The 24,078-nt window shown below is 51.8% G+C and overlaps 1 protein-coding gene across 4 annotated transcripts in view; it reads left to right on the forward strand.

Annotated features, from left to right (window-relative positions):
• The window catches only part of STAB1 (stabilin 1), a 52,685-nt gene that overhangs the window by 28,336 nt on the left and 271 nt on the right, over positions 1 to 24,078 (forward strand). Inside the window, exons 28-69 of one of the 4 annotated variants that reach the window (XM_072934724.1) lie at positions 35 to 130; positions 726 to 773; positions 1,646 to 1,776; positions 2,154 to 2,265; positions 2,493 to 2,570; positions 2,930 to 3,031; positions 3,504 to 3,611; positions 4,102 to 4,233; positions 4,424 to 4,552; positions 5,242 to 5,298; positions 6,101 to 6,196; positions 7,287 to 7,482; positions 7,965 to 8,060; positions 9,038 to 9,083; positions 9,745 to 9,824; positions 10,710 to 10,835; positions 11,321 to 11,394; positions 11,737 to 11,811; positions 12,386 to 12,505; positions 13,456 to 13,503; positions 13,618 to 13,701; positions 14,315 to 14,461; positions 14,603 to 14,740; positions 15,375 to 15,434; positions 15,553 to 15,729; positions 16,202 to 16,288; positions 16,754 to 16,900; positions 17,071 to 17,136; positions 17,658 to 17,886; positions 18,501 to 18,650; positions 19,192 to 19,296; positions 19,741 to 19,848; positions 20,007 to 20,200; positions 20,796 to 20,940; positions 21,354 to 21,487; positions 21,792 to 21,957; positions 22,180 to 22,286; positions 22,501 to 22,620; positions 22,983 to 23,135; positions 23,256 to 23,375; positions 23,542 to 23,688; positions 23,887 to 24,041. In XM_072934724.1, coding sequence (XP_072790825.1) covers positions 35 to 130; positions 726 to 773; positions 1,646 to 1,776; positions 2,154 to 2,265; positions 2,493 to 2,570; positions 2,930 to 3,031; positions 3,504 to 3,611; positions 4,102 to 4,233; positions 4,424 to 4,552; positions 5,242 to 5,298; positions 6,101 to 6,196; positions 7,287 to 7,482; positions 7,965 to 8,060; positions 9,038 to 9,083; positions 9,745 to 9,824; positions 10,710 to 10,835; positions 11,321 to 11,394; positions 11,737 to 11,811; positions 12,386 to 12,505; positions 13,456 to 13,503; positions 13,618 to 13,701; positions 14,315 to 14,461; positions 14,603 to 14,740; positions 15,375 to 15,434; positions 15,553 to 15,729; positions 16,202 to 16,288; positions 16,754 to 16,900; positions 17,071 to 17,136; positions 17,658 to 17,886; positions 18,501 to 18,650; positions 19,192 to 19,296; positions 19,741 to 19,848; positions 20,007 to 20,200; positions 20,796 to 20,940; positions 21,354 to 21,487; positions 21,792 to 21,957; positions 22,180 to 22,286; positions 22,501 to 22,620; positions 22,983 to 23,135; positions 23,256 to 23,375; positions 23,542 to 23,688; positions 23,887 to 24,041 — 4,889 coding nt within the window. Of the gene's footprint in view, positions 1 to 34; positions 131 to 725; positions 774 to 1,645; positions 1,777 to 2,153; positions 2,266 to 2,492; positions 2,571 to 2,929; positions 3,032 to 3,503; positions 3,612 to 4,101; positions 4,234 to 4,423; positions 4,553 to 5,241; positions 5,299 to 6,100; positions 6,197 to 7,286; positions 7,483 to 7,964; positions 8,061 to 9,037; positions 9,084 to 9,744; positions 9,825 to 10,709; positions 10,836 to 11,320; positions 11,395 to 11,736; positions 11,812 to 12,385; positions 12,506 to 13,455; positions 13,504 to 13,617; positions 13,702 to 14,314; positions 14,462 to 14,602; positions 14,741 to 15,374; positions 15,435 to 15,552; positions 15,730 to 16,201; positions 16,289 to 16,753; positions 16,901 to 17,070; positions 17,137 to 17,657; positions 17,887 to 18,500; positions 18,651 to 19,191; positions 19,297 to 19,740; positions 19,849 to 20,006; positions 20,201 to 20,795; positions 20,941 to 21,353; positions 21,488 to 21,791; positions 21,958 to 22,179; positions 22,287 to 22,500; positions 22,621 to 22,982; positions 23,136 to 23,227; positions 23,376 to 23,541; positions 23,689 to 23,886; positions 24,046 to 24,078 lie in introns of those variants that run through there. The other 3 variants (XM_072934725.1, XM_030282825.4, XR_012057894.1) reach the window with 3 other exon arrangements.

The raw sequence follows: 24,078 nt of genomic DNA on the forward strand, positions 1-24,078 counted from the left end.
CTGTAATTTCTTCTTCCTTTCCCTGTATTTGCAGGCTACATGTGTACCCCTTGGTGGAGGAGAGAGATCCTGTGTTTGCTCTGAAGGCTACGTCGGGGATGGCATGACGTGCTATGGGGACATTCTAAAAGTTAGTGAAGAGCAAGTGTCTGTGGCCTTTTTGAGACTGGAGAGAACTGGCTCTGCTCTTTCTTTACTTTTGTCTATTACCTGAGTTGACTCCTACCAACATCAGCGTGAAGCCCACATGTAATTCCAAGGCCACAGGGACAGAAGAGATGCCAGGACTAATTACCACCAGTGAAAGCATAAGCTGCTTTATCCCTGTGCAGGGAGCACCTGTCCTGTGCAATAAGTCATCTTTCCTTCATTGTTAGGAAAGTTTTTCAGGTCAGAGCTGTCAGGCCATTTTCTGTCATTAGAAATATTAAAGACCATTGTGGATTCAATCTTTTGTCCCTGATACACATGAACTCATTGCAGATGAGTTGAAAAGCGTTTGTTTATTTGGAAATATATCATTTTACTGGCTGAAGTTTGGTTTTAGAAGTGCCCATCTCTCCTCACAATACATGGTGCCTGTAATGGTTGTGAGGAGAGAAGAATGTCAAAGTCATTGTTGCCAGATTTCATATTGCAAAGGGCTCCTTTCCCCCACCCCAAATCCCCCAGCCCTGTACCTTGTGCTCAGCAGACGTAACTCTTCTATTGTTTTTATTTGAAAGGAGCTGGCCAGGAATTCCCACTTTGTCAGCTTCTACAACTGGGTTAAGGTAAGAGAAGCAATGGGACACCCACATGGGTAAATTCTGTAGAAATGAAGTCTGTAAATGAATCTGTTAGAGGACAAGCAGCTCCATTTATCTTTTTATTTGAAGAAAACAAAGCAAAGCAAATGAGAAATGTTACAGAGGAGGCATGTAGGAAAGCTGTGGAGTTTGTGGTAGAATGAGGGTCATGAGTGTGTCTTGGGGGCTTTGTTTCTCTCACAAGAGGAAGCTGGGGCTGTGTTACACCTAATTTTCATGGCTGTATCATCTGTAATCCCTGGCCATCAAAAAGCAACACAGAAGTGAAAGAAGGGGTAGCATTATTAACACTGTCTTTCAGAAGAGCATTCTTTGGGACATTAGACTGCATGTTTGTTCCTTTTCTCATTGCTGCTTCCCTCTCTCTAGTGAGGGAATAAAAGAGACCCTCCACAGACTGCACTAAGTCTGTGGAAACACACTATGATGGACAGCTTCTAACTTGAGCTTCAGCTCACCTGACCTGCTGCACACAAAATTGCTTTTGCCAGCAGTTATCTTGGTCCTTCCCCCAGGACTGATGATGGGGATTCAAAAAGGATTTATGGATATGATTGAATGTGTTAGAAGGAAAACTGAATTGGGAAGGTAGAGCTTAAAGCAGCAGGTTTTCCCTTGGCAATCAGGTGTCAGCTGTTTTGGCCAAACCACCTGTGGCATTCATTGCTTGCCATGCCCAGGAGAGGCAGGAGATCCTGCTGTGCTGCTGAGCACCTGCCCTGTTCTTCACATCCCTTTCACGTGGCTGCGAGAGCGGGATGGCTGTTGGGTGTATTTTCACTATAGTTGTGGCAGTAGTGTGTCTTATTTGTTCATTTTTGTGCTTTGGACAACAGAAATCTCTCTTCAGCATCCCAGCAGGAGCCAATGTCACTGTCCTGGTGCCATCAGAGGCAGCTATCAAGAACTTGAGCAATGCTGACAAAGATTTCTGGTTGACTCCTTACACGCTGCCGTTTTTAGTCAGGTACAAGGAGCCTCCTGCCTTTGCTGTACTGGGTCAAACAACAGTAACAGAGCCATGAAATGGATTTTTTCTTGTGCATGACCAGTGAGGAGATATCTTGAGATAAACATAGAAGCAATTTTAAATATCTAGCAAGCAAAAAATTAAGTAGGCATTTAAAATATAACAGACCACAGGCCATGGGAAGTGGGTTTATTTTTCATGTATTTGCAGGGATTTTCCCAGTCAGACAGCATCAGAACAATTCCCTCCATTGTTCCCTCCACATGCTAAATTACTTCCTGTGAGAGATGTGAATGTTGGATGGTATGGTCTTATCTCCCTGTCATTACCAACACTTCCCTAATCTTTTCTTTATCTGATTTTGTTCCTCACAGAGCCCACTTCCTTGAAGGCGTCTTCACTGCTGAAAAGCTCAAAAAGTATGACAGGCCAGAATTACCCACTCTCAACCCACAGACCAGATGGCAGATAAACACCACGAGTGGCGTAAGGCTTTCTTACATAAGGCACATGTACCAAGCTCAAATTTAACTGCTGAGGGGCTGCTCTATGCAGTGGGGAGCCTGGGTGGGGCACTGGTGCCCTCAAATGCAGGTATCTTTCAAAACCTGCACCCAGATTAACCATGTGCAGCCTTGAATGAACACCATATTTGTTTTGAACTTGCTTGGCACTTCCTGATCCTTTTGCTTCTCGTTCTGGTTCTTGTGCAGGTATTGACCATCCAGAATGCAAGTGTAGTTGTCAGTGACATCCCTGCCAGCAATGGCATCATCCACATCCTCAGTAAGGTATGTCAGTACATGTGGCACTGGGAAATGCTGCAGCTGTAGCAGCAGGTTTGTGTAGCAGCCTCTGTTACATGGCCAACCAGGAACACATGTCTGGATGGTTAGGAAGGGATATAAAGACAAAATATATGAGGTTATCAAAAGGTCCTGACAGATGTTTCCTGTGCAGCAGTGTTCAATGTTTAAAACCTTTGTCTCCAGGACCAGTGGGAGGAGAGTTCCTCTTCTGTTGGCTGATAGAGGAGTTCAGGCTATTGCAGAACTATGTCAAATGAGACCTTTTAATTGCCTTTCTTGCAAGCAGGGCAGGAGTCCAGTGAGATTCCCTCAGCCCCTTGCTCAGCCTTGCTCTTTCGCAGGTTTTGTTGCCGCCCCCAGGAGAAATCCCACCGAGCCCTCCTGGTCTGCAGGAGCAGCTCAGCACAGTGGCCTCCTTCAGCATATTCCAGGAGTTGCTAGAGGTAAGCAGTTGAGGTGAGCACAGCTGTCACTGTCACAACAGTCTTCAGAGCAAATGCCATCCTGCACTGGGAGACCTAAATTGGGCTGCATGGAAAGAAAGGGAGATCGTGTGTGTCCTACATGAGGGATCTTCTAGGAAAGCTTTTGAGCAGCCAGAGAGTTATATAATTGCAGTTAGATCTCTAGATCACTGGCACGTGTCACAGTGGAAGATGATCTGTCTACTGCAGGTGCTCTGATGCCTATACAAGGCAGAGAAAACCAGAAGAAAGGAAAGGCTTTTTGCCTTTTCATAGCTGCTCTTATGTCAGCCAGGACAAGGAGCAAGCAATCAGATGTGTAGGGCTGAGTAGAAGTTGTCTACCCCATTTTCAAGCTTTTCCTCTTGTCTTCGTAATTGATCTCAGATGTGGTTTGGGTTTTAGTGAGTATAAGGGTAATTGCTGATGTTACTGTTTGGACATTTTTTAGGAGTACCAGCTCATTGGGAAAGTTGAGTCCTCTGAACAATACACAGTTTTTGTTCCTGGAAATAATTCCATTGAGGAGTACTGCCGTGCTGCCAATGTGACCCAGCTGGTAAGCTCACTGCTTGCTTGCAGTTTGAATATGAGTTGTGATGGGTGCAGGGGCATGTATACTGCCAAGCAGTAAACAAGCTCAGGGGATTTCAGCATGCAGAGGAAACAAATATCTGATGCTAACAGCTGGGAGAAACGGTGCAGAGAAATTAGAGGATTTCCAGGGGTGTTGTAGTGGGATCTGAAGAGAATATTTGGACCCTAAAGGCAGAGTAAATTAGTATGTGGATAAATGGCACAACATCTTCCACTTCCCAACTGGCTGTGGCAATTTTCAGACTTCTGAAATGTTCTGAAAAACATTAATGGGTTCATCAAGTATCAGAATCACCAAGTATGATCAGTCATCTGTGGCAGAGAGTTACTAGACTCTGTGGGCTTCATTAGCCATTACCGGTGCTTAGGAACATTTCTTATGCCATACCTCTGACTGAATTGTAGTCTAGGAAGTAAAAAGACCCCAAACATTTGTATTTTTGTGGATTTAGGACAAAGAAACAGTGCAGTACCACATTGTACTGGGAGAGAAGCTCTTGCCTGCAGACTTGAGAAGTGGAGTTCATAAGAACAGCATGTTAGGGCTCTCCTACTGGCTGATGTTTTATCAAAACAGCACTCAGGTAAGGGAGGCAGACTGTTCTGCCATCTGAGGCTCTGGATTGACCTATCTGGATTAACTTCCTAAGGCTGGTGATTCAATACTTCTGCACGCCCTCACAAGTTTACTGCTGGACTGTCTTGGAGCTGCCAAGCAATCCACACAAAAGGAGTTGAAGGTTATTGTCTCAGCTGTTATCTCCTGCTTTGCAGAAGTTTGTCAATAAAATTCCTTTGGATGGAAAGTCCTTTGAGACGAGGAATGGCATCCTGATTGGGGTATCCCAGGTGCTCCAGGTCCAGAAGAACCGCTGCACTGCCAATACCACCACCATACTGAAGGTAATGGTGGTGTCCAAGGAGCTGACACCATTTCACAGGGTTCCTCCAGCTGCTGAGCCAAATTGATGGGTAACAGAGAGCCTTCCTTGGCTATCCTCATGGATGAGACCAGTAGCTTGTGGTGTAACCACAGATGTGCCTCATGAAATGGGACATTGTGGAGATTTGACACCTCCTACCTTGAGATTCTGTATATCTAACGCAGTTCTTGTGCAGATCATGTTCAGTTCCCTTGCTGAGCCTCCCTCACAGTGCCAGCCATGAGGCTGGCCAGTGCAGAGACTTCCAGATTTTCAGCTGTGGAAGGAAAATCCAGCCCAATGTTTGCATGCCATGACCACAAGCTCTCTTAGAAAATGCTCCCTGGTTTGCCTGGGAGTCATGGCCAGAAGTCCAGCTTGCATGTATCTTGTGGCTCATGGCAATTAAGCCACTAAGCTGTCTGCTACAGATCAGGAAAAAAAGTATTTGCAGCCTTGTGTGAAGGAACTCCAGGACTACAAAAATCCCCGAGAGTCAGGAAAGGTGTGGCATATGATCTCTTCTTTTGGTGTTTTGAGCCACAGAGATAGAAACATCTTTGTCCCAGCCAGCAGCTTGGTAGAGCAGCATTTGTAATTCAAGATTAGTGTCTTGGTGTGATGTGGTAGAGGGCACACTTGTGACTTGTCCCGTTCTCTGTGCCCTAGTCAAGGTGCGGCAAGTGTGACAAGGGGATCAAGTGTCCTTCTGGATCAGTTCTTATGGTGAGTCTTGGATTCATGTGACAGCTCACAGACTGGTTGCAGATAGTGCTTTGAGATCCTTTTATTGCTCTATAGGTGTCATCTTGATACCTGAAAAAATGAGCCCTTGAGTCCTCTGGCTCATCCATTGCCAAGGTTTTCAAGAAAAGGCAGAAACCAAGGGAGGGCTATACAGGAAAAACATGGATATGAATCATGAAGCTCCACCCAGAGCTGGCACCAGGTTTTGTCTGAATTTCAGGAGCCCTTCACTTAACAGGGAAGAAAAGGCTTTTTTTTTTTTTTTTTTAATCTTTGACTCTTTTGGCACTATTATCAATGAAAGAGTGTTATTATTATCACTATTATCAATTTAAGAGTGCCTGTATCAATTCCCCTGCCTGGACCATTAATTTTTTCATTGCAGCTGCAGGTTGTTCCTGCAGCTTTTTTGTTGAGTGAGTGACAAACATATCCAGAGAGGAAAATAACTAAGCATTTCCATGCTGGATGTGAATTGCCTAGCAGCTACATCTGGCTTCTTAGGCCTTACTGCTTTACCCTATGCCAAAAAATTTCCAATTCTATTTTTCTCAGTATTCAGACTAATGTGTTCCATGGGTTTGGCAGGTAAAAAATAGACTCTGTGTGGTGAACTCACTTCCAGAGATGCTTCATTGGTCTCAGCTCTGGATAGTTCCGATTTTTAGGGCTATTCCTATCAGATACAAAGCAGGAACACTGCGATATGAACCAAAATGTACATTATTTGTCTAAATATTGTAGTATCTCCTATCTGTGTCTATGTTGATTATATCCTCAGGAGCCCCTTGGAAGCAGGAATCTCGCTAGCTGTAGATTGCGCTCTGCGGGTGCAGGAACAATGGGCTGCCATTTCACCTGTGCAAAAGTTTCTCTGGTGAGAAAAACATTTGCCTCTGATTCATTTTGCCAAAAGATAGATGGGTGTCAGAAGCACAGCCATGGAAGTGCAGGCTGTGCTGAAATCCTGGCTGTGTTTGTGCCATTGCATAGCTGAGACTGGGGTTGTCTGGGAGTCGCTCTCCATCCTGGACGTGGAGGGCACTGGAACAACAAAAGATCTGCAGAAATGTCTGCACGGTGATGGATTGGGATCTGCTGCTTTGGTATTGTTAGTCTGGGTTTTGTCCTGCAGAGGAAGAGAAGGAGTTGAATGTTTGCAGTCTGGTTTCCTAAGGAAATGAGGCATGAGTGATGGTATTCTGCTTGTGCCTGTGCCTTCCCGAATAACTGATGACTCATTGGAGCCAAACCAAAGGGAGGAGCAGAAGGTCTCACACCTCATGTTGTGTGTGTTATGGCCCCTATCAGTTTTGTGAAAATGGGTAGTTGGAAGAAAACACTTAAAGAGAAAATGGTAAAAGAAAGGCTTGTGTGAATTTGACATCTTATAGGTGTTGCAGCATCACTTGGAAAGTTTAGAGGGAATGGGAAACTGAAAAGGGACAGGAGGAGTTACACTTACTGTACTCACATAGAGAGTTTCAGTCAGCACTTGTACCTCATTTGGCGCTTTTGCATTGCTTCAATAGATGGTGTGTCTCATCATCTGTAATGTTTAACTTTGTCTTGTCATTATTTTCTTCCCTTCATGGGTAGAAGCAGAAAGTGAGAGCAGTTAAATCAGGCTTTGGAACCAAATCACCTCCTGTCAGAGCCTCTCTCTGCCCACCAGAGAGACACACTGAGGACACAGGCAGGAGATAGGCTGGAGGGGCACAGGATATTCCATTTACTCAGCAAAGGGCCCGTGTTTCTCAAAGGTAGTGCAGAGCTTTACATCAAGTTCTGGGCAACAGAACACCCCATTTCCAGGTGTTCTCTCCATCCTACCTGTTCCTTCCATGTGCTGTCAGAAACAGTGGCTGTCACGCAGAGAGGGGAATCAAGCAGCTCCCATGATAAGGCTGTACCTTGTCTGCGTGCACAGGGTGGCTCACCCCAGCTTGTTCTTGTTGGTTTTCCAGAGGTCCGTCTGCTGCCCCGGCTACTACGGCCACATGTGCGAGATGTGCCCCGGGAGGCCCGGCCGGTGGTGCTCTGGGAACGGGGAGTGCCAGGATGGCCTCCAGGGCAGCGGGGAGTGCCGGTGCCAGGAGGGCTTTCACGGCACTGCCTGCGAGATGTGCGAAGTGGGACGATACGGAGCCGACTGCAAATCAGGTGACACCGATGGCTGGGACAGCTTGGCTCTACCAAACTGCTTGCAAGGGCAGAAAGGTGGCCACATCTCAGCTCTCAGGAGGGGTGGTGGGAGAGCAGAAAGGTGCCAAGACTCTGAGACAGGCAAATGGCTGACAGGTCTCAGATAGAGAGACAGCAACAGTGAGCACTTGTGGCCAGCCAGAGGAGTGGCCCCATTTTGCATCCTCAAACCAAGCATGTGTTGTGCTTGTGCTGCTCTTCCTGCTGCCACCCAAGCTACAGCAAACACAGGCAGGTGATCTCTTCCTGGGTTTTTTGGCCTGGCAGTGAGGGATCAAGAGCTGATACTCCAGTGACATTTTCTTTTGATATTCCTGTGACATTTTCTCGATGGCAGGTTGATGTGTTAGATTAGTAACAGAGCAGACAATGAAATGGCAGCAAGACTCTGCAGGTGAGCCCTGGCTGGTTTGACAGTGGTGTTTGTATTTCCCCTGCAGAATGTGCCTGTGACAATGGCATTTGTAACGACGGACTGCGAGGGGACGGGAGCTGCGAGTGCTTCCCAGGGTGGACTGGCCCCACCTGCCAAGAACGTACGTGAGTGTGAAGGGGCCTCTGCTGTAGCAGTGGCAGAGAAATCTGAGGGATCCTATTGAGTTGTCAGAGCAGATGTGTCTGCTCTTGACCACAGAGGTACATGTACTCTGCATCCCCCCAAAACCTTTTCAGACTCTGCTTTCCCATTCCTGCAAACAAGCTTCATTTGCTATGAACCAACCATTCCGTTTCCCCAGCTGTTTACTTTGGTAAACCTAGAAAAATCTATCCCTGCTTCTACCTCCACTGAGCTTAGAGGCATCTCAAAAACAGCCCCTTGCTCTGGGAGAGAAATGGGAGCTTCCAGCCATGTTGAGTTGGTCATGACTCCTTGTTGCTTTTCTAAGAAGGTGACAGGGCTTGATTCGAATTTTCAAAAGGCCCCAGTGTGTTTGCTGAGCTATTTTCTGCTCACACATGCAGTCACTCAGGTGAGCTCAGGCTGTGGTCTGCAGTTTGCAATAAATCTGTCATTGTGTGTCAAAATAACGTTGAAGATTGGAGATTTTGATTAGCGTTTGGGATTTTGATTAGCATTTGGGTGAGGACAAACCTGAGCTTCTAAATACCTTGGGATTTTAAAGGTTTGCACATAAAGGTTGATTTTATTGTGAATTTAGAAGTAGAAATCAAGCAGAGCTGTCCTGTCTAGTGTAAATGTCAAGCATGAAAGCAATTCATCTTTTGCTTAAAAGATGGCTCTCTGTTCTGGATTAACAAGGTTTCAGTCCTTGTTTTGGTCTGACCAGTGCAGAGGCCACACAGAAAAAAACAAATTGAACCATTTGCGCAGACAGAGAACATCAAACTCACTCCCTTGCAAAATGCCAAAACATAAATCCCATGAGATTTTCCTGCTGCCACACAGGACAAGAGAGTTAGCATCACTCCTAGCTTGCAGGCTCCTTTTCTCTAGATGACAGAAATGGCCCCAGCTGAAAATTCCAAGTTATATTTGTGTTTTCTCTTGCAGGAATCAAGATTGACTTATGCAATAACACTTGCCATCAAATGGCCAAGTAAGTGCAGAAGAGAGGCTGAGTCATCCATGTGTGTTTGTGTGAGTTTTACCCAGAGGTGATTCTGGCTTAGGGCTTGGCAGAGGGCTGACAGAAGGTGCCACTCATCAAAGATGCACAGTTGTCAGTTCCTTCCTGGGAACTGTCTTTGGACCTGAGCCACGTGTAGTCTCCCCAAGGACTTTGTCTGTCCAGGCATACATCCATTCTAAGTTCCTTTAGTATGTGTGGATGGCAGAAAGCAGAGATTCCAAGGTACTCCAAGGCTGGCCTTATTTATGGAGCAAATCAACCAGCCAGATACAAACTCTTTGTTCCCCTGCCAAGGAATGAAACAGGGCTGGAATGATTCCCTCATGCTCCCCTCTCCATCCATTATCCAGACTCCTGTTTTAGGCAGGGACCCTGCCATCCATCCCCCTTGCACCTTGCAGAAGCTCGTGGGTGTGGGTGCACTGTGAGAGGCCTGGGCTGGACACCAGGTCCTGGCCAGTGTGACTGGAGTGTTTGAAGCTGTAAAGTAATACCTGGAATGTGCCTCCTGTGGTCATTTTGGGCTCTTGCATATGCCAGATTTGAACAGTGCTTCCCACCAGCTGAGCAAATCAGGAGGTGGTGTAAGTGATTGTTTATCCTTGTCTTGATCCTTGTCTTGTTTCAGCTGCCTCAACAGTTCCACAGATTCCCAACCAACCTGCTTCTGCTCTGCTGGATACACAGGGAACGGGACCCACTGCACAGGTGTGTCCAGCAAAGTCAAGGTGAAATAAATGGCAGGAAGCTGCCACAGGAAAGATCACTCAAATCCTTTTCCTCTCAGCCATCCACCATGAACTCTGCAATGCTTTGGTAGAGACGTTTTCCAGTCCAGAACTTTACACAGGATGCTCCTGGTGTTGCTAAACCTGCAAGAGAGGGATAAAAAGGCAGGAAAGTGTAGGAGGGCAGCTCTTACTGCTGAATGCACACGAATGGATTGTACTCGTTCTAATATCACAGTATTAGTGGCAAAGTTATAACAATTTTGGCCATGAATCCTTGGAATTTTGGAGTGTTTCAATTCCTTACAACTTTGTGATTCTTCTGGCCATATCAAAATCAGGTAATAGTGCAACAGTAGAGCCAAAATGAGTTGAAATTTCAGGATACTTCTTCACCAGAGCTACATTACATACCTTGTTTATGTCAAAAGCAAACAGACCAGGAAAAAAACAGATGATAAAATTGTAATAGTCAAAACACTTGTAGACATTCCAATTACTTTTCTGTATTGCCCTTGTTGGAAACTGAGTAAGGGGGGGGAAAAGCTAAAAAAAAACACCTCAAACATGTAAGTTGTTCAGGTAAATATATTTTTTCTCATCTAATCATTAGTAGTCAATGAGAAAATTCTGTGAGGGAAAGATTTCCAATTTGGAGTCTACTTAAGCTCAGCTTATTTACTTGGACTGACCTGTCTCAGGTCTGGATAAGGCCCCGTGTCCTTAAAGAACCAAGAGTTTTATTGGGAAACAAAGGGATTTTAACAAGATGTTGTGATTTTGTTAAGATAGATGCTAATTCTGGCACAGTTGATCATTCCTAGGTGTTCTGAGCTAATTCTGCTCCTCTTGTTTTTGGTCACAGAAATAGATCCCTGCACTATTGACCATGGTGGCTGCTCCATGCATGCTGTGTGCACCAAAGTGTCCCCAGGAGAGAGAACCTGTGCTTGCAAGGAAGGCTATGCTGGGGATGGGACACTCTGCATGGGTGAGTGCTCAGGGTGTGTTTTGTGGGGAGCAGAGAAGCAGCATCAATACTAAGGGGAATTTCAGACTAAAACACCAGTGTTTTGGTCTCAGATGAAAACATTCCTGCAAGGTTTCTTGCTCTTATGCATGTCATGGAGAGGTCCAGAGACAGAGGGTGAGGGCAGTCTCCCACAGTGGTGCTCTGGATGAAGATGGAGATAGGGGGAGTCCAGTCCTCTCATATTCTTTAAAGTACACTCAGACAAGCTTGGAATATTCTGTGGGCAGATTTGTCACAGCTCAGAGACCCACATGTGTCAAAAGTAACTTTGCAGTTGCACCCTCTTCCTTTGCTCTTACAAGACAATTTCCCAGGAAAGTGTTTCCCAAGCTGGAAAAGTTCTCCCTTCTCTCTGTTGCTTTCCCAAAACCTCTTTGGATCACCAGTTCCCAGCTGCCTTGAGCAGCCCTCGGCAATAACTTGGCCTTATTGTTTTGCTGCAGAAATTGATCTCTGTCTCGAAAGCAATGGGGGCTGCCACACCAACGCAGAGTGCATCAAAACAGGCCCAAAGAAGGTGAGTGTGGAGGGTGGATGTCAGAGCAACGTTACCATGGAAGTTGTCACAGCTGTCATTAGACAGTCCTGTCCATTGCAGTGCCCTGCTTTGTGCTTACTCCCTTCCATGTAGAGAAGGTTCCTTGGAAGAGCATGAAAACATTGCTGTTTCCATGAAAGCAGATGGCTTTGCTGGCCAGAAGCTGAAGGCAGTCTTGGGTTGTACTTGTTGTGGACACAAGCTTGGTTATTCATGGAGGCAGCAATGGTTGCTACACCACAAGACTTCTGTCCAGGGCAGCCCTTGTGTGTTTCCTTTATTGGGTCCAAGCTTGAGCCCAAGGCTCTGTTCTCACTCCAGGTCGCCTGCAACTGCCTGCCTGGTTACAGTGGGGATGGTGTGAGCCAGTGCAACCCCATCAACTTGTGTGAACAGGTATGTCAGCATTTGGCTGCTTCCAGAGGTGAAGGCCACAGCCTGGAAGTGTTCCCTTCTCCCAGGAGTTAGCAGCAGGAACAGCATTAGCCTGGTTGGTTGGAGCTGAAGTCTTGCTTTTCTACATACCGAAGGATTTCCTTGTGTGTTTGGTCTCCATTGCCTCCTGCAGTCACTTGCAGTTGTGTCTGTCACCCAGCATTTCCTCAGGGTGGAAAGGGAGACATAGGTTGGAGGCATATGGGCTTTTTCCTTTGTGTCCATTTTGTGAGGCCCAAAAGCCTCAGAGCGTCCTGTGCTCACAGGCATCACTGTCATATCAAACTGTCCCTCTGAATCAGGGGCTTTGTCATGGATCCTGTGTTCCAAAGTGAGGTGTAAAATCTTATTTCATGGTAGGATTTGGTGCTGGGAAGCCCTTGATAGTTTGGGTGAGGTTTATTCTAAGGCACTAAACAGAGGGGAGGGATGGTTTCCTTTCACTGGGCTGGATGGAGTTTGCAGCTCCCACACACAAGCAGCAGTTCAGATGGTTGGAGAAGCCCCTCAAGCAACCTTTTGCTTTCCCTGCCAGAACAACGGAGGCTGCAGCCCCTTTGGGCTCTGCAAGTACACAGGCCCTGGCACTCGGAACTGCTCCTGCTCCTGGCACAGCATTGGAGATGGCTTCACCTGCCGTGGCAAAGTGCATCAGGTGAGAGGCCTGTGCTGCACCTTCTGTGTCCCTGCCCTGCAGAAAACCACTCCCTCCTCGCCAGAGGGTGAGCAGATCTTGGTGTCACATTGACACATGTGTGATGTGGGAGAGGAGACAGGTGCCTTGAGCAAACTCTCCATCAATCACAGGTATGTTTGGTGTGTCAGCTATGGGAGAGAATCATGGCAAAGTGACTTTGCTCCAAAGGGAAGGAACACTCTACTGCTGTCAGCAACATTGGCCATACCTCCAGGGGACTGCTTTCTTCATGTCATAAACAAATTGGAGTGATCTTGTTCTTTTCCCCAAGGCAACTCACTCCTGCCCAGTGGGATGAGGGCAGGTGTCCCCTGTGGCACGCCAGGACTTGGGACCCAGCCTGGAGGGCAGCAGTCTATGTCCACTTCTCTTGCCAGTATAATGGCTGTGCTTGGGCAAGCTGGTGACCTTTTCAGGCAGTGGCAAATAAAAGCTTGTGCCCACAGCAGAGCCATGAGAAAAGAGGTGGACGTGTGTGCCTCTGCTCTTACTGAAAGTCAGTGTGGTGAGGAGAGGGCATTTGCCTTCTAGGGTGTGTCTGCCTTCTGGACAGCATCCCAGAACTGGCAGTGGCAGCACAGTGAGATTTTGTGAAGCACTCGAGGTGTCCCGTGAGCACAAGGCAGTTACCTATGAGAGGTGCTGCAGGACCAGCCAGCTTTCATCTTCAGTCCCCTCCATCCTGCAGCACTTGTGAATGGTGCTGGCAGAGCTCACTGCAGCATCCATGTCATCTGTGCCTGCAGAGCTGGGGAGGGAGGGAGGGAAGATTACTATGGTTTGTCAGAACTGGTGTGTCTTTGGGGGTGGGAGAGTGACCTGGAGTGGAAGGAGCAAGTTGCAGTGCTGGTTGGTGAGGAACCAGTGGAAGGGACCCTGCTAACACCATCTGATTCCCTTTGTTTAAGGAGCTCGGAAGGATTCCAGATGCATCCACGTTCTTTCGGATGATACAGGTTGGTGACAGCTTTGTCCTTGTAGTAGATCCCACCTAGGGCTTTCTGCAAAGGGTCTTGCTAACTGGAACAATGTTTTCTGCTTCCCTTCCCACAAATACTCTTCTAACACAGGCAGAAAGCATCAAAGAACTCAGTGGGGCAGGGCCTTTCACTGTCTTCGTCCCACAGACAGATTTCATAGGAAACACCACAGTGGTAAGTGCCCTCCCATGCCAATCTCTGTCAGGTGTTTGACAGCTCCAGTTGTGGCAATGTCCCCCCTGGGACTGTTCTGCCCAGTGAATCAAGGCTAAGGGGCTGCACCATGGAGAGTTAAAGGCATCCTCTGTTCTCCATCAGTGTAAAAGCAGAAGTTTGGAGGCATCTCACTGAGGAGATAACCTGAACAGGGGTGGACATATCTCCTCTTGTAAGGAGACCCTTGTTGGAGATGATGATTGTGGGCCTCAGAGGCATTGTGCCAGATCAGTGTGTGTGGTGCCTTTGGTGCCCATGGGGCTGGTAACAACAAGGCTCCCATGCATCTGTGACCGACCCCTTCCTGCTTCTCAGGAATATGAGAATGGCAGGTTTTGGTGTCAATGTAATGGGATATCTTAACCCCATCACTGACTAGTCAAGCTGGTTGAAATTTCCCAAAGCTCTTAAATGGTTTTGTGCCTTCAGTTTGTTTTGGGGGGGTCTATCTTCCCTTCAGGGATGAGTCAGAGGGAATTCAGGCAATGCAGGTCTCCCTCATTAGGGCTGGGGGTCCTGTGTGCAAGGCAAAGTGCCCTGGTGTGACCTCACTCCTGTTTTCTGCCTGTAGTTTGAGGAGTGGAAGAGCAGAGGTCTCCTCCGGGACCTGCTTCGCTACCACATGGTGGGCTGCCAGAAGTTGCTCTCCAGTGACCTGGAAGGCCAGGAGTCCCTTACATCTTTATCTGGCCACAAAATAAAGATCACAGTGAACGAGGTACTTCCCTTTGCTGTCCCATTTGTCAGGATGTCACTTTTTCTGTCATGTGAAGGAAGTGGTTGTGGCAGGTGACTTGCCCAGGGCCCACAGGATGGTGCTGCGGCTGGTGCAGGCCTCAGCAGGTCCCCTCTCTCGCAGAATAGCATCACTCTCAACGAGGAAGCCAAAGTGGTCACGAGTGACATCGTGGGTGTGAATGGGGTCATTCACTTCATCGACAGGATCCTCATTCCCAGTGACCTGGTGGGCCGTAACATCTCCTCGAAGCTCTCACAGGTAAGGCTGGAGCCGTGCCCGGCTCTCAGGGCTGTGGTGAGCTCAGGGACAGGATCTCTCTCCCAGCACTGCTGCCTCAGCCCAAAGCTGCCTGGGCTGCTCTTCCTCCCTGTCCCTGACTGCCTAGGGGTTGTCTGAGGCCACAGATTTGGCTTGTGTAGGTGACAGCATTTCTGGGATATCTGGAACATAAGGAGCCTTTTTCCATCAGGAGGGAACAACAGTTCTGGATGTAGGCAGGAAGATCTTGTCCCGTGCCAACCATTACACTCCTTTTCCAGCACAGAGCAGGTTGCAGTATGAGTTTGCCAATGTCTCTCTGTGACTCCTTAAGCAAGCATTAGGGGCTTATAGAGCCTGCATTTTACAGAATATAACATATTTTCTGTGCAGCACAACAGAGTGCTGGAATTCATCCCAGCTCCTGCCATAGCAGTGTCTATCCAGGATGAATCAGAAAAGTGGTGGCTGCTGAATGCCAGCCCTTTCCAGGCTAAACCATCAGCATGATGTAGTGACAGAGATAAACTTGTGTTTAGCTACTGTAGTTGTTGCCTGTCTGGTTTCTCCCCTGCCTCGTTGGTCCTGGATGGGGACCCCTTGGTGTCATTTGTTTGCCTTCCTCCCCATGCAGCAGAACGTCACAGCCGTGGCTGAGGCCTTTGGGTACAGCGTTTACAGCAAGCTGCTGCAGGTGAGCCGCTGCCCCTGCTGCTCTGGGGAGGTGCTGCGGGCCTGGGCACGGTCACTGTGGTCACTGTGGTCACTGCGGGCTCGGGGCTCTCCCTCTGTGTCCCTGTGCTGTCGGGCAGGACGCGGAGCTGCTGCCGCTGCTGGGGAACCCCACGCACAGACCCTTCACGCTGCTCTGGCCCACGGACGCCGCCTTCAGCGCCCTCCCGGAGAACCGGCAGAAGTTCCTGTACCGCAGGGAGCACCGCGACGTGCTGGCCTCCTACCTCAAAGCACACATCATCAGGGACACCAAGGTAAATGTGACAGCACACGGCCTGGGAGCTGCCAGGGCCACACCAGCTGCCACTGTCTGCTATGGCTGTGTCAGAGCGACCTTGCCAAAACTCCACTGCCGTAGAACACACAGCGTATCCCTTGTCTTGAGAAAACCTAAAGCTGTCTGAGCATTTGAGGCACCTATGGCATCGTTCTGAACCTCTGGTGGCTGAGCTGAAGGCTCACAAACAGGCTCTTGTGTACAGGGGTATGAGCGAGGGGGGAGTCCAGCTGAGCAAAGCCAGGCTCTGCTTTTTCACACTGGCCTCTCACTGTGCAGGAATCTGGGACTAACGCAGCACAGCTGTGCTGTGCCACCCACACCAGCTTCAGGGACTGCCACATCACACCCCTCTGAGGCTGGCCACTGACCCCTGCCCTCACCATGTCTTAACATGAACTGCCATATTTTGCCAGTCTCTCCTTCACATTCTTCTTTTTCCCTCTTAGATTGTTGCTGGTAATGTGCCCCAGGTTGAAACCATACGAACCATGCATGGCTCCACCATCTCATTCAGCTGCAGCAAAGCCCATGTGGTGAGTGTTGGTGATTCCAGGCTTGGCTTCCCATGGAGCAAGTGTCCCTGGGCATGGCCATGGGGCAGCTGGTGCTCCTGGCAGGGAGTGTACACAGAGCTGGGGTGTTTGCAGGCCAGGACACCCCATTCCCTGGCTACAGCTAGGCTGCAAAGAGGCACAAGGCATGGCCAGCTGTCAGGGAAGGGCACAGGTGTCTGGTACCTGCACATGAATGTCACAATGACCTGGCTGCATGGTGCCACAACCTTCAGAGAGCATGTGCTGCATGGACAGAGGCCATCCTTGGGAGAGGTGGCTGTGAAAAGTGTTAAATAGGAAGGGTGGTCAAGGACATGTGCACAGAGATTTTGGAATTCTTGGAGTGATTAAGAAGCCATGGCAGCCAAAACCAAGCCACTTTTGGGTGGTACAGCCAGGATGTGGGGTGTGCCAGAATCACAAGTTGCTTTCTTCCTCTGTCAGGGGGAGATTCTGGTGGGGAACGGCGATGCCACCATCATCCAGAGGCACATGGAGTTCAATGGGGGCATTGCTTATGGCATTGATCGATTGTTGGAGCCACCGGATCTGGGATCTCGGTGTGACGAGTTCACCTTGATTGAGCTGCAGGTAAGCACCTGTGATGAGCTGAATGAGGATCTGGGCCCCCCGTGCAGCCCTGTGCCTGGGAACAGGGGTGCCTGGAAGGCTTGCTGCCCTTCCTTGGCAAAGCTCTGAGCAGCCAAGAGAGGCAGCAGCATGTATTGAGTTGTTGTGAAGTTTCTTTCTCTCCTCCACAGGGAACTACAGAGAGCTGTGGACTCTGTGGCTTTGAGCCACCCTGCCCTCCTGGCTCCGTTCAACGGGTAAAGCTCACACTTTGTCACCAGGGACACCCATAGGGGACTGATGACAACACCCACGTGCCCCTCATGTTTTAGCAGCAAAATGAAGGCTCACCTGCGTGTGGCAAGCCCTTGGCTCAGTCACATGGTCCATACCTTGCCCCAAGTCATGCAAGAGCTGGGCTGAAAAATGTGGGGTCCAGTGGTCTTTGCTGGGTCAGTCCTGGGTGACAGTGGCACAGGAGTCCCTCCAACAGCACTGGGGGTGGCTCTGGGTGCTTTATATCAAAAAAGCTCAGCCTGGGAGTGGCCCAGGGATCCCAGGGTGGGCAGCCTTGGGAGGCAGTGGCTGTACCCCATTCTCACTGCTGGCTTTTGCCATGTCCCTGAGGTTCCTCTGGGGCTCCATTGTCACCAGCCCCAGCACATGTTAGGAAGCCTCTGTTGCTTGTCCTAAAACTGAATGAGTGGCACAAGGAAAGTCAAGGTGAGTTACCAGGGACCAGTGTGGCAACCTCTGTGTTTTGCCTGTTTCCTCACAGGGGGAAACCAGGCGCTGCTACTATTACGGAAACTACCTGCTGAGGAACACCTTCCTGTTCCACCACAACTCCCTGCTGCGGCGGCCGTGGCCATCACACTCCTCCTGGGACCCCCTCAGGAGACACTTCTCTTCCAGGGGGCCTCTCAGACAGGGCTGCAGGAGGAGCTGCGTGTCCAGCCAGTGGGTCCCGCAGTGCTGTGCCAACCACTATGGCCGGGACTGTCGGGGTAAGAGCCATGCCCCTGTCCCGCCCAGCCCTGTCCCCTGTGGGAAGGTGGCATTACTGGTTCAGCACTCCCAACATCCATGAATGTGCTCCCCCGGAGAAGGGTGGGCAAAACCCCAGGCAGGGAGCCCCAGCCTGTAGAGGGTGCAGGGAGCAATACCCTGAGATTATGACAAGAAGTTCCCTTTCCTTGGAGAATATCTTGTCTCTATGAAGAGCCCTGGGCACAGGGCTGCTAGGGATAGGTGTCAGACATGTCACTCACCTCCAGATGTTGTCAATGCTCAACTATCCTCTGCCATCTGCCCTTTGTGCTATGGGCAGCTTTCACATCCTTGGGTGAGTCTACTGGTAGCGTGGGGCAGGGCAGCACAGACCCAGCACATCACAGCAGGGCTTTTTCCCTGGCTGGAAGCTGTGCCAAATTTGTCCTTTTTGCCCCCATTCCCAAGTTCTCCTGTCACAGGATGTTCCCAGCACTCAGTGCCCAGACTGCTGAGCTGTCTGTGGTCCGAGCACCCCGTGAGCAGCAGCTCAGGAGCACCTGGCGTGCAGGGTCTGCGGGTGGCAGCGTCCCTTTGTCGCCAGAGCCTCACTAAGGTGCCCCATTTGCAGCATGCCCAGGAGGGCTGGAGGCGCCGTGCAATAACCGTGGGACCTGCGATGACAAAATCGGCGGCTCGGGGATCTGCAACTGCAGCCTGGAGTTCATCGGGACGGGCTGCGAGCTGTGCGCGCCCGGCAGATACGGCCCGGAGTGCCGAGGTACCGCGGCCGGGCGGGGACGCGGCACAGGCACCTGCAGGACGGGGCCGCGGTGCTGGCCTCACCCCTTCGCAGCCCGCGGCTGTCGAGCACAGCTGAGAGCCCCAGTTTGGGAGAAAGTATTTGACTCTGCTGGGAGCTGGGGGATGCAGTTGTGATGAGCCCTGTACAGAAAGAGCATCACCTGGGGCATGCTCAGCAGGGACCTGTGCCCATTTGAGACAAAAGCAAAGAAAGGGAAAAGAGAGTCCTCCATCCTCCCATCCCAAACTGGGCCTCACGGGGCCGCAAGGAACGTTTCATAGTGAGAAACACATTCCAGAGAATCCCAGGGGAGAGGAGCAATGGGGTATTGTGGGTGCAGAGGCTTCTCTTCCTATGTGAAGGGCATGTGTGACAGGGGGCCAGGACTGGCAGGAAGTGGTGTGTCAGGCTCCTGTGCCCACCTTCACACCTCACCACAATGCCACATTTCTGCCACGTGGCTGTCCCAGAGCCTTTACACCAAGGCATAAATGCTGTGTTTGTCCATTCCTCACAGAGTGCAACTGTACTGAGAATGGTGTGTGCAATGGGGGCCTGCACGGCGACGGCTTCTGCTTCTGTGCCGAGGGCTGGACTGGGGAGCGCTGTGAAACCAGACTGGGTGAGGGGTCATTCCCTGGGACCCACCTGCTCTTCCTTGGGACCCACTGCCACATGGCTGCTTTCCAGGAGCTGGGTAGTTCAAGAAGCTGTTCAGAAATACCTCCAAAAAGGAGCTCTCAGTTGTGAGGCTCATCCCAAGATCTGCCACATGCTCTTGAATTTCACAAGGGTTGGGGTGGTGAGGAAGGGGCAGAGGAGAAAAGCTCTAGTGGATCATGAACAAGTCCCGGAGCTTAGAGGTGCTCCAAGCAGGGCTCGAGGCTGAGATGAAGATCTGAGGTAACAAACCTCTGTGTTTGGGCAAGGCACCTGCAGAAGAGAACGGGGGGAGGGAGAGATGTGGGAGTGTGGGACAGGTGGGCTGGGGCAGAGGCTGGTGGTGGCAGCCGTGCCCGTGTCACAGCCCTGCAGTCACTGTGAGCCGGGTGTGTTCTGGTTTCAGTGGTGACACCCACCTGCTCTCCGCCGTGCCACGCCCAGGCCGCCTGCCGCGCCGGCAACCTCTGCGAGTGCGACCTGCACTACGAGGGGGACGGGAGAACCTGCTCAGGTACGGCAGCCACGGGCGCTGGGCTGCAGGGGTGGGGCAGGACAGCAGGTGACCATCTGCCGATGGCCATGCTGGGGTGACAGCTGGCAGGACAGCCAGGCTGACCCCCAGGACACCTCACGAGATGGTTTAGTTAACCCGGGACTTCCCTCCTGCAGTGATCGACATGTGCAGCCAGGACAACGGGGGCTGTGCCAGGCACGCACAGTGCTCCCAAAGCGGCGTGAACGTGTCCTGCACCTGCGCCCCCGGCTACCGAGGGGACGGCTACATCTGCGAGCCCATCGACCGCTGTGCCGACGGCAGGAACGGGGACTGCAGCGAGCACGCCCGCTGCATCAGCACCGGCCCGGTGAGCGCGGCCCCTAGGGCCTGGGAGAGCCGCCCAGCTGGGTGCCCTGTGTGACAATGTCCCCCCTACTGCAGTCCCCTGCCCCTCCTCTCCGCTGCCCTCAGGCGCTGTGCTCATCCCGCGGGTGCTTACCACAGGCAGGGGCTGTGCTGCTGTGACAGTTCAGGGATGTTATGCTGAGGCCGTGTTCCCCCATTCCTCTGTCTAAGGAACAAAAGCTGTGTCAGTTGTGTCATTCCTGGGCTGGTTTGGGGGCTCCTGGATGGTCCTTCAAGGACAATGCTGGCCATTTTTGCAGAAGAACCAAAGGTGATCACCACAGGCCAGAAGAAGGGACTGGGAGCATGGTGTAGCGCAAGAGTCAGGAGCCACATGCCTCAAAGCTCAGCTCAAACAAACAGCACGTGCCAAAGACTCGATGTGACATTGCCTGGGTGTGGGGTAGGACAGGCCATGTGGCCTTCCACAGCTCTGTCACAGCCTGAGCAGGCTGTAGAGGCATTCTGAAGGCTAACCCCCTTAGGGATGGAAGGATCCCCAGCTGGCATCTATGTGTTTGCACTCACAAAATCGCCACCCTTCCCTTGTGCTGCAGAACGAGCGGCGCTGCGAGTGCAAGCAGGGCTACGTCGGTGATGGGATCCAGTGCCTGGAAGAGGTCGTGCCCCCCACGGACCGGTGCCTGGAAGACAACGGGCAGTGCCATCGGGAGGCCACCTGCACTGACCTGCACTTCCATGGTGAGTGTGCTCAACCCCGCAGGGCCTGGGATGATGTTCCATGGAGAGGCCACATTCCCTCATCCTTCACTTTTGGCCTGGAGCTCCCCTCAGGAGAGCTGGAGGGTGGGATGGCCAAGGGGACAGGGACAACTGCATCTCTGTAGCTTGGCACAGTTTTCACGTTTTCCTTCTCCCTACATGTCATATGGGGAGGGTGAGCCATCCTTGTCCGCTCCATGTGACGTGGCCTCTGGTGGCAGTGGCTCCCATGTGGAAGGCGAGAAGCTCAGAGGAAGCCTCTCCCTCACTTGTGCCTTGTCCACATCCCATCCTTGGAGTGCTGCCCACGGTCACACAGGGACCCACGCGGCTGCGCAGGGAGGTGGCTTAGTGTGTCCTGTACTGAGCTCCTGGGCTCTGCTGTTTTGCAGATAAGACCATGGGTGTGTTTCACCTGCAGTCACCACGAAAAAAGTACGACTTCACCTACGAGCAGGCTCAAGCAGCCTGTGCTGCAGAAGGTGCTTCCCTGGCCACATTCCAGCAGCTGGCAGCAGCACAGCAGGTCAGGGCAGGGGTGGCTCTGTCCCCTGTGGGGCGGGGACAGGCCATGCATCTCCCAGGGCCCAGGGGTGACATGTGGGTGAGTGACCTCTCAACCCCTCAGCCAGGCCCTGTTTGCTCCATCTACATCCGTTAAACAGGAGAGCTGCTGGGTCTTGCCAGGCACACTGGGATGGGACTTGTGACTGTGCCCAGCACTTTGGGTGTTGGGGGTACGGTGGATGAGGCACAGTGGGAATGTTCATTGGGGCGGAAAACCTGGCACAGAGCTATATTTAATCTAATCATTGATTTTGCTCTTCTAGATGGGATTCCATCTGTGCTTGGTGGGTTGGCTGGACAATGGCACAGCTGGATACCCCACAGCCTACCCCAACCCCAGCTGTGGGTCCAGCCGTGTGGGCATTGTGGACTATGGCTCCCGAAGCAACCTGAGCGAGACCTGGGACGCGTTCTGCTACCGGGAGAAGGGTGAGGGGTGCCAGCACTTTCCCTGGGCACAGCCCTGCTGGGCACAAGAGCTGTGTCAGGGCAGCAGGCAGGGAGCTGCCCTGGAGCATGAGGGCAGGTGGGCACACCCCCTCCCCCCATGGCCATGTCCAGAGGGAACGTGATGAGAATATCCAGAAATCAAAAGGTGCTTGGTGCAGCCAGCCCTGGTGAGTCCAGTCACAGCCCGGTGTTCCTTTGCAGATGTGACCTGCACCTGCAGTGATGGGTTTGTGGGAGATGGGTACTGGTGCAGTGGGAAACTGCCTGACGTGCTCGCAGACCAGGACCGCTTCTCCACCTTCTATTCCGTAAGCAACGCTCTCCTGGCTCTGCAGGAGCAGCAAGGCAGAGGGAGGGATCAGCTGGAACAGGGAGGAGTTGGAGCTTGGTCTGTCTACAAGGGAGAGGCTACAGACACAGAGGGGGTTTCTTTCCAGGCCTGGGGGGTTCCTGGGCCGGGGAAGGTGATGGCATTGTTCTGCCAGCAATGTGCTGATGGGGAAGATCTCTCATTTCTTCCAGATGCTGCTCAATTTTGCCAATGACACAGAAGATGGACTGGATTTTTTCATGTATTTGTCTGATGTTTCTGCTCCCAAAACTCTCTTTGCCCCTCTGAATTCTGGCTTTGCAGACAATGAGGTAAGCAAGCAGGGATGAACTATCAGAGCCCCAGAGGAGAGCGGGTGTCACCAAAGCTGGCATGAAGGAGGAGGAGTGTGGGTCAGAGGGGACCACTGGATTGGAGGCCTCCAGTCCAACCATTCCCTCAGAAGAGCCATTTAGGTCACGATGCTTAAAGCCTTCTCCAGCTGAGCTTTGACAATCCTAACGGTGGCAAATCCCCTCTGCTCTGCACAGTCATTCTCTGCCATGTTATCCATGAATGGAGCTGTCTGTGGCCATGGAGAGAGCTTGGGCTTGGCTGGGGGGCTGCACAGAAGCAGGGAAAGGGAGAGACCAGCTCATCCATTTCTCACCCCTGTGCACTGGTGCTTATCCAGACACTGACAGGAGAAGAACTGAAGCTCCACGTGTCATCCAGCAATGTCATCCTCTTCAGCTTCAACCTCACAACGGGCACCATCATCCCGTCCCAGTCAGGATACGACCTCCATGTATCAGAGCTCCCAGCAAACAACAGTACAAAGCACTCAGTAGGTTTAGCCTTGGCAGAGGGCGAAAAACACTACAAGTTTTCACCACGTCTCTTTTGAGACAGGGAATGAAGGGGAGCCTTTCTGGGCAGGTGACATCATCTGTGTCCTGTGCTGTAGGATGCCAAGGGGATCAATGACACGATGATTGTGGAGTGGGACATCGTAGCTTTCAATGGCATCATTCATGTGATAGCAGAGCCACTGAGGATCCCACCGCCCGTTGTTCACCTTGGCCAGGTGAGTCTGGGGCTTGAACAGGGCTGGAATCAGGCCTGGGACTGGGGATGAGGCGACAGAGTCATCCCGAGAGCTGGCCTTGTCCTCTGCTCTGTGGCACGGGTCATTTTGGGAGGGCTGCCCACGGTCCGGGGCAGCGCCGTGAAGGGACCGTGTTTCGGCACAGGTGAACGGTGCGGCGCGGGGGCCGGGCTCCGTGGCCACCGGGACGCTGTCAGCGCTGTGCTTCGCGCTGGTGCTGATTGCCGGTGCCGGCGTCGCCTACTACTGCGTGAGGAGGCGGCGGCAGCAGGGGCAGTTCGGGTACTACCAGGTACGGGCGGGCTGGGGGCGGTGGATGGAGGCGGGGCAGGAGCGGGGGGGCGCGGCCCCGGGGCGGGACGGGGGGTGCGGTGGCTGCGCGTAGGGGGAGCCCGTGAGCGACACCGGGCAGGGGGCGGGAGGGGCTTTCCCCCCGCGCCCGGGATCCCGGCGCGGTGCCGCAGCCCGCCCACCGCCGCTCCCGCCGCAGGCCGATCTCCGCGGGGACGAGGAGCAGGAGGAGGAGGAGGCGCAGCCCCGGCCGGAGAGAGCGGGCCGGCGCGCCGCCAGGCCCCGCCGGCAGCGGCCGCTCGTGGCCATCCCCAACCCGCTGTACGGCGGCCACGCCCCCGACTACGAACCGCTGCACGTGAGACACGCCCCGCCCCGCGCCCCCGCCCCG

The sequence above is a fragment of the Taeniopygia guttata genome, chromosome 12, assembly GCF_048771995.1.
Source record: "Taeniopygia guttata chromosome 12, bTaeGut7.mat, whole genome shotgun sequence".
NCBI classification, from domain to species: domain Eukaryota; kingdom Metazoa; phylum Chordata; class Aves; order Passeriformes; family Estrildidae; genus Taeniopygia; species Taeniopygia guttata.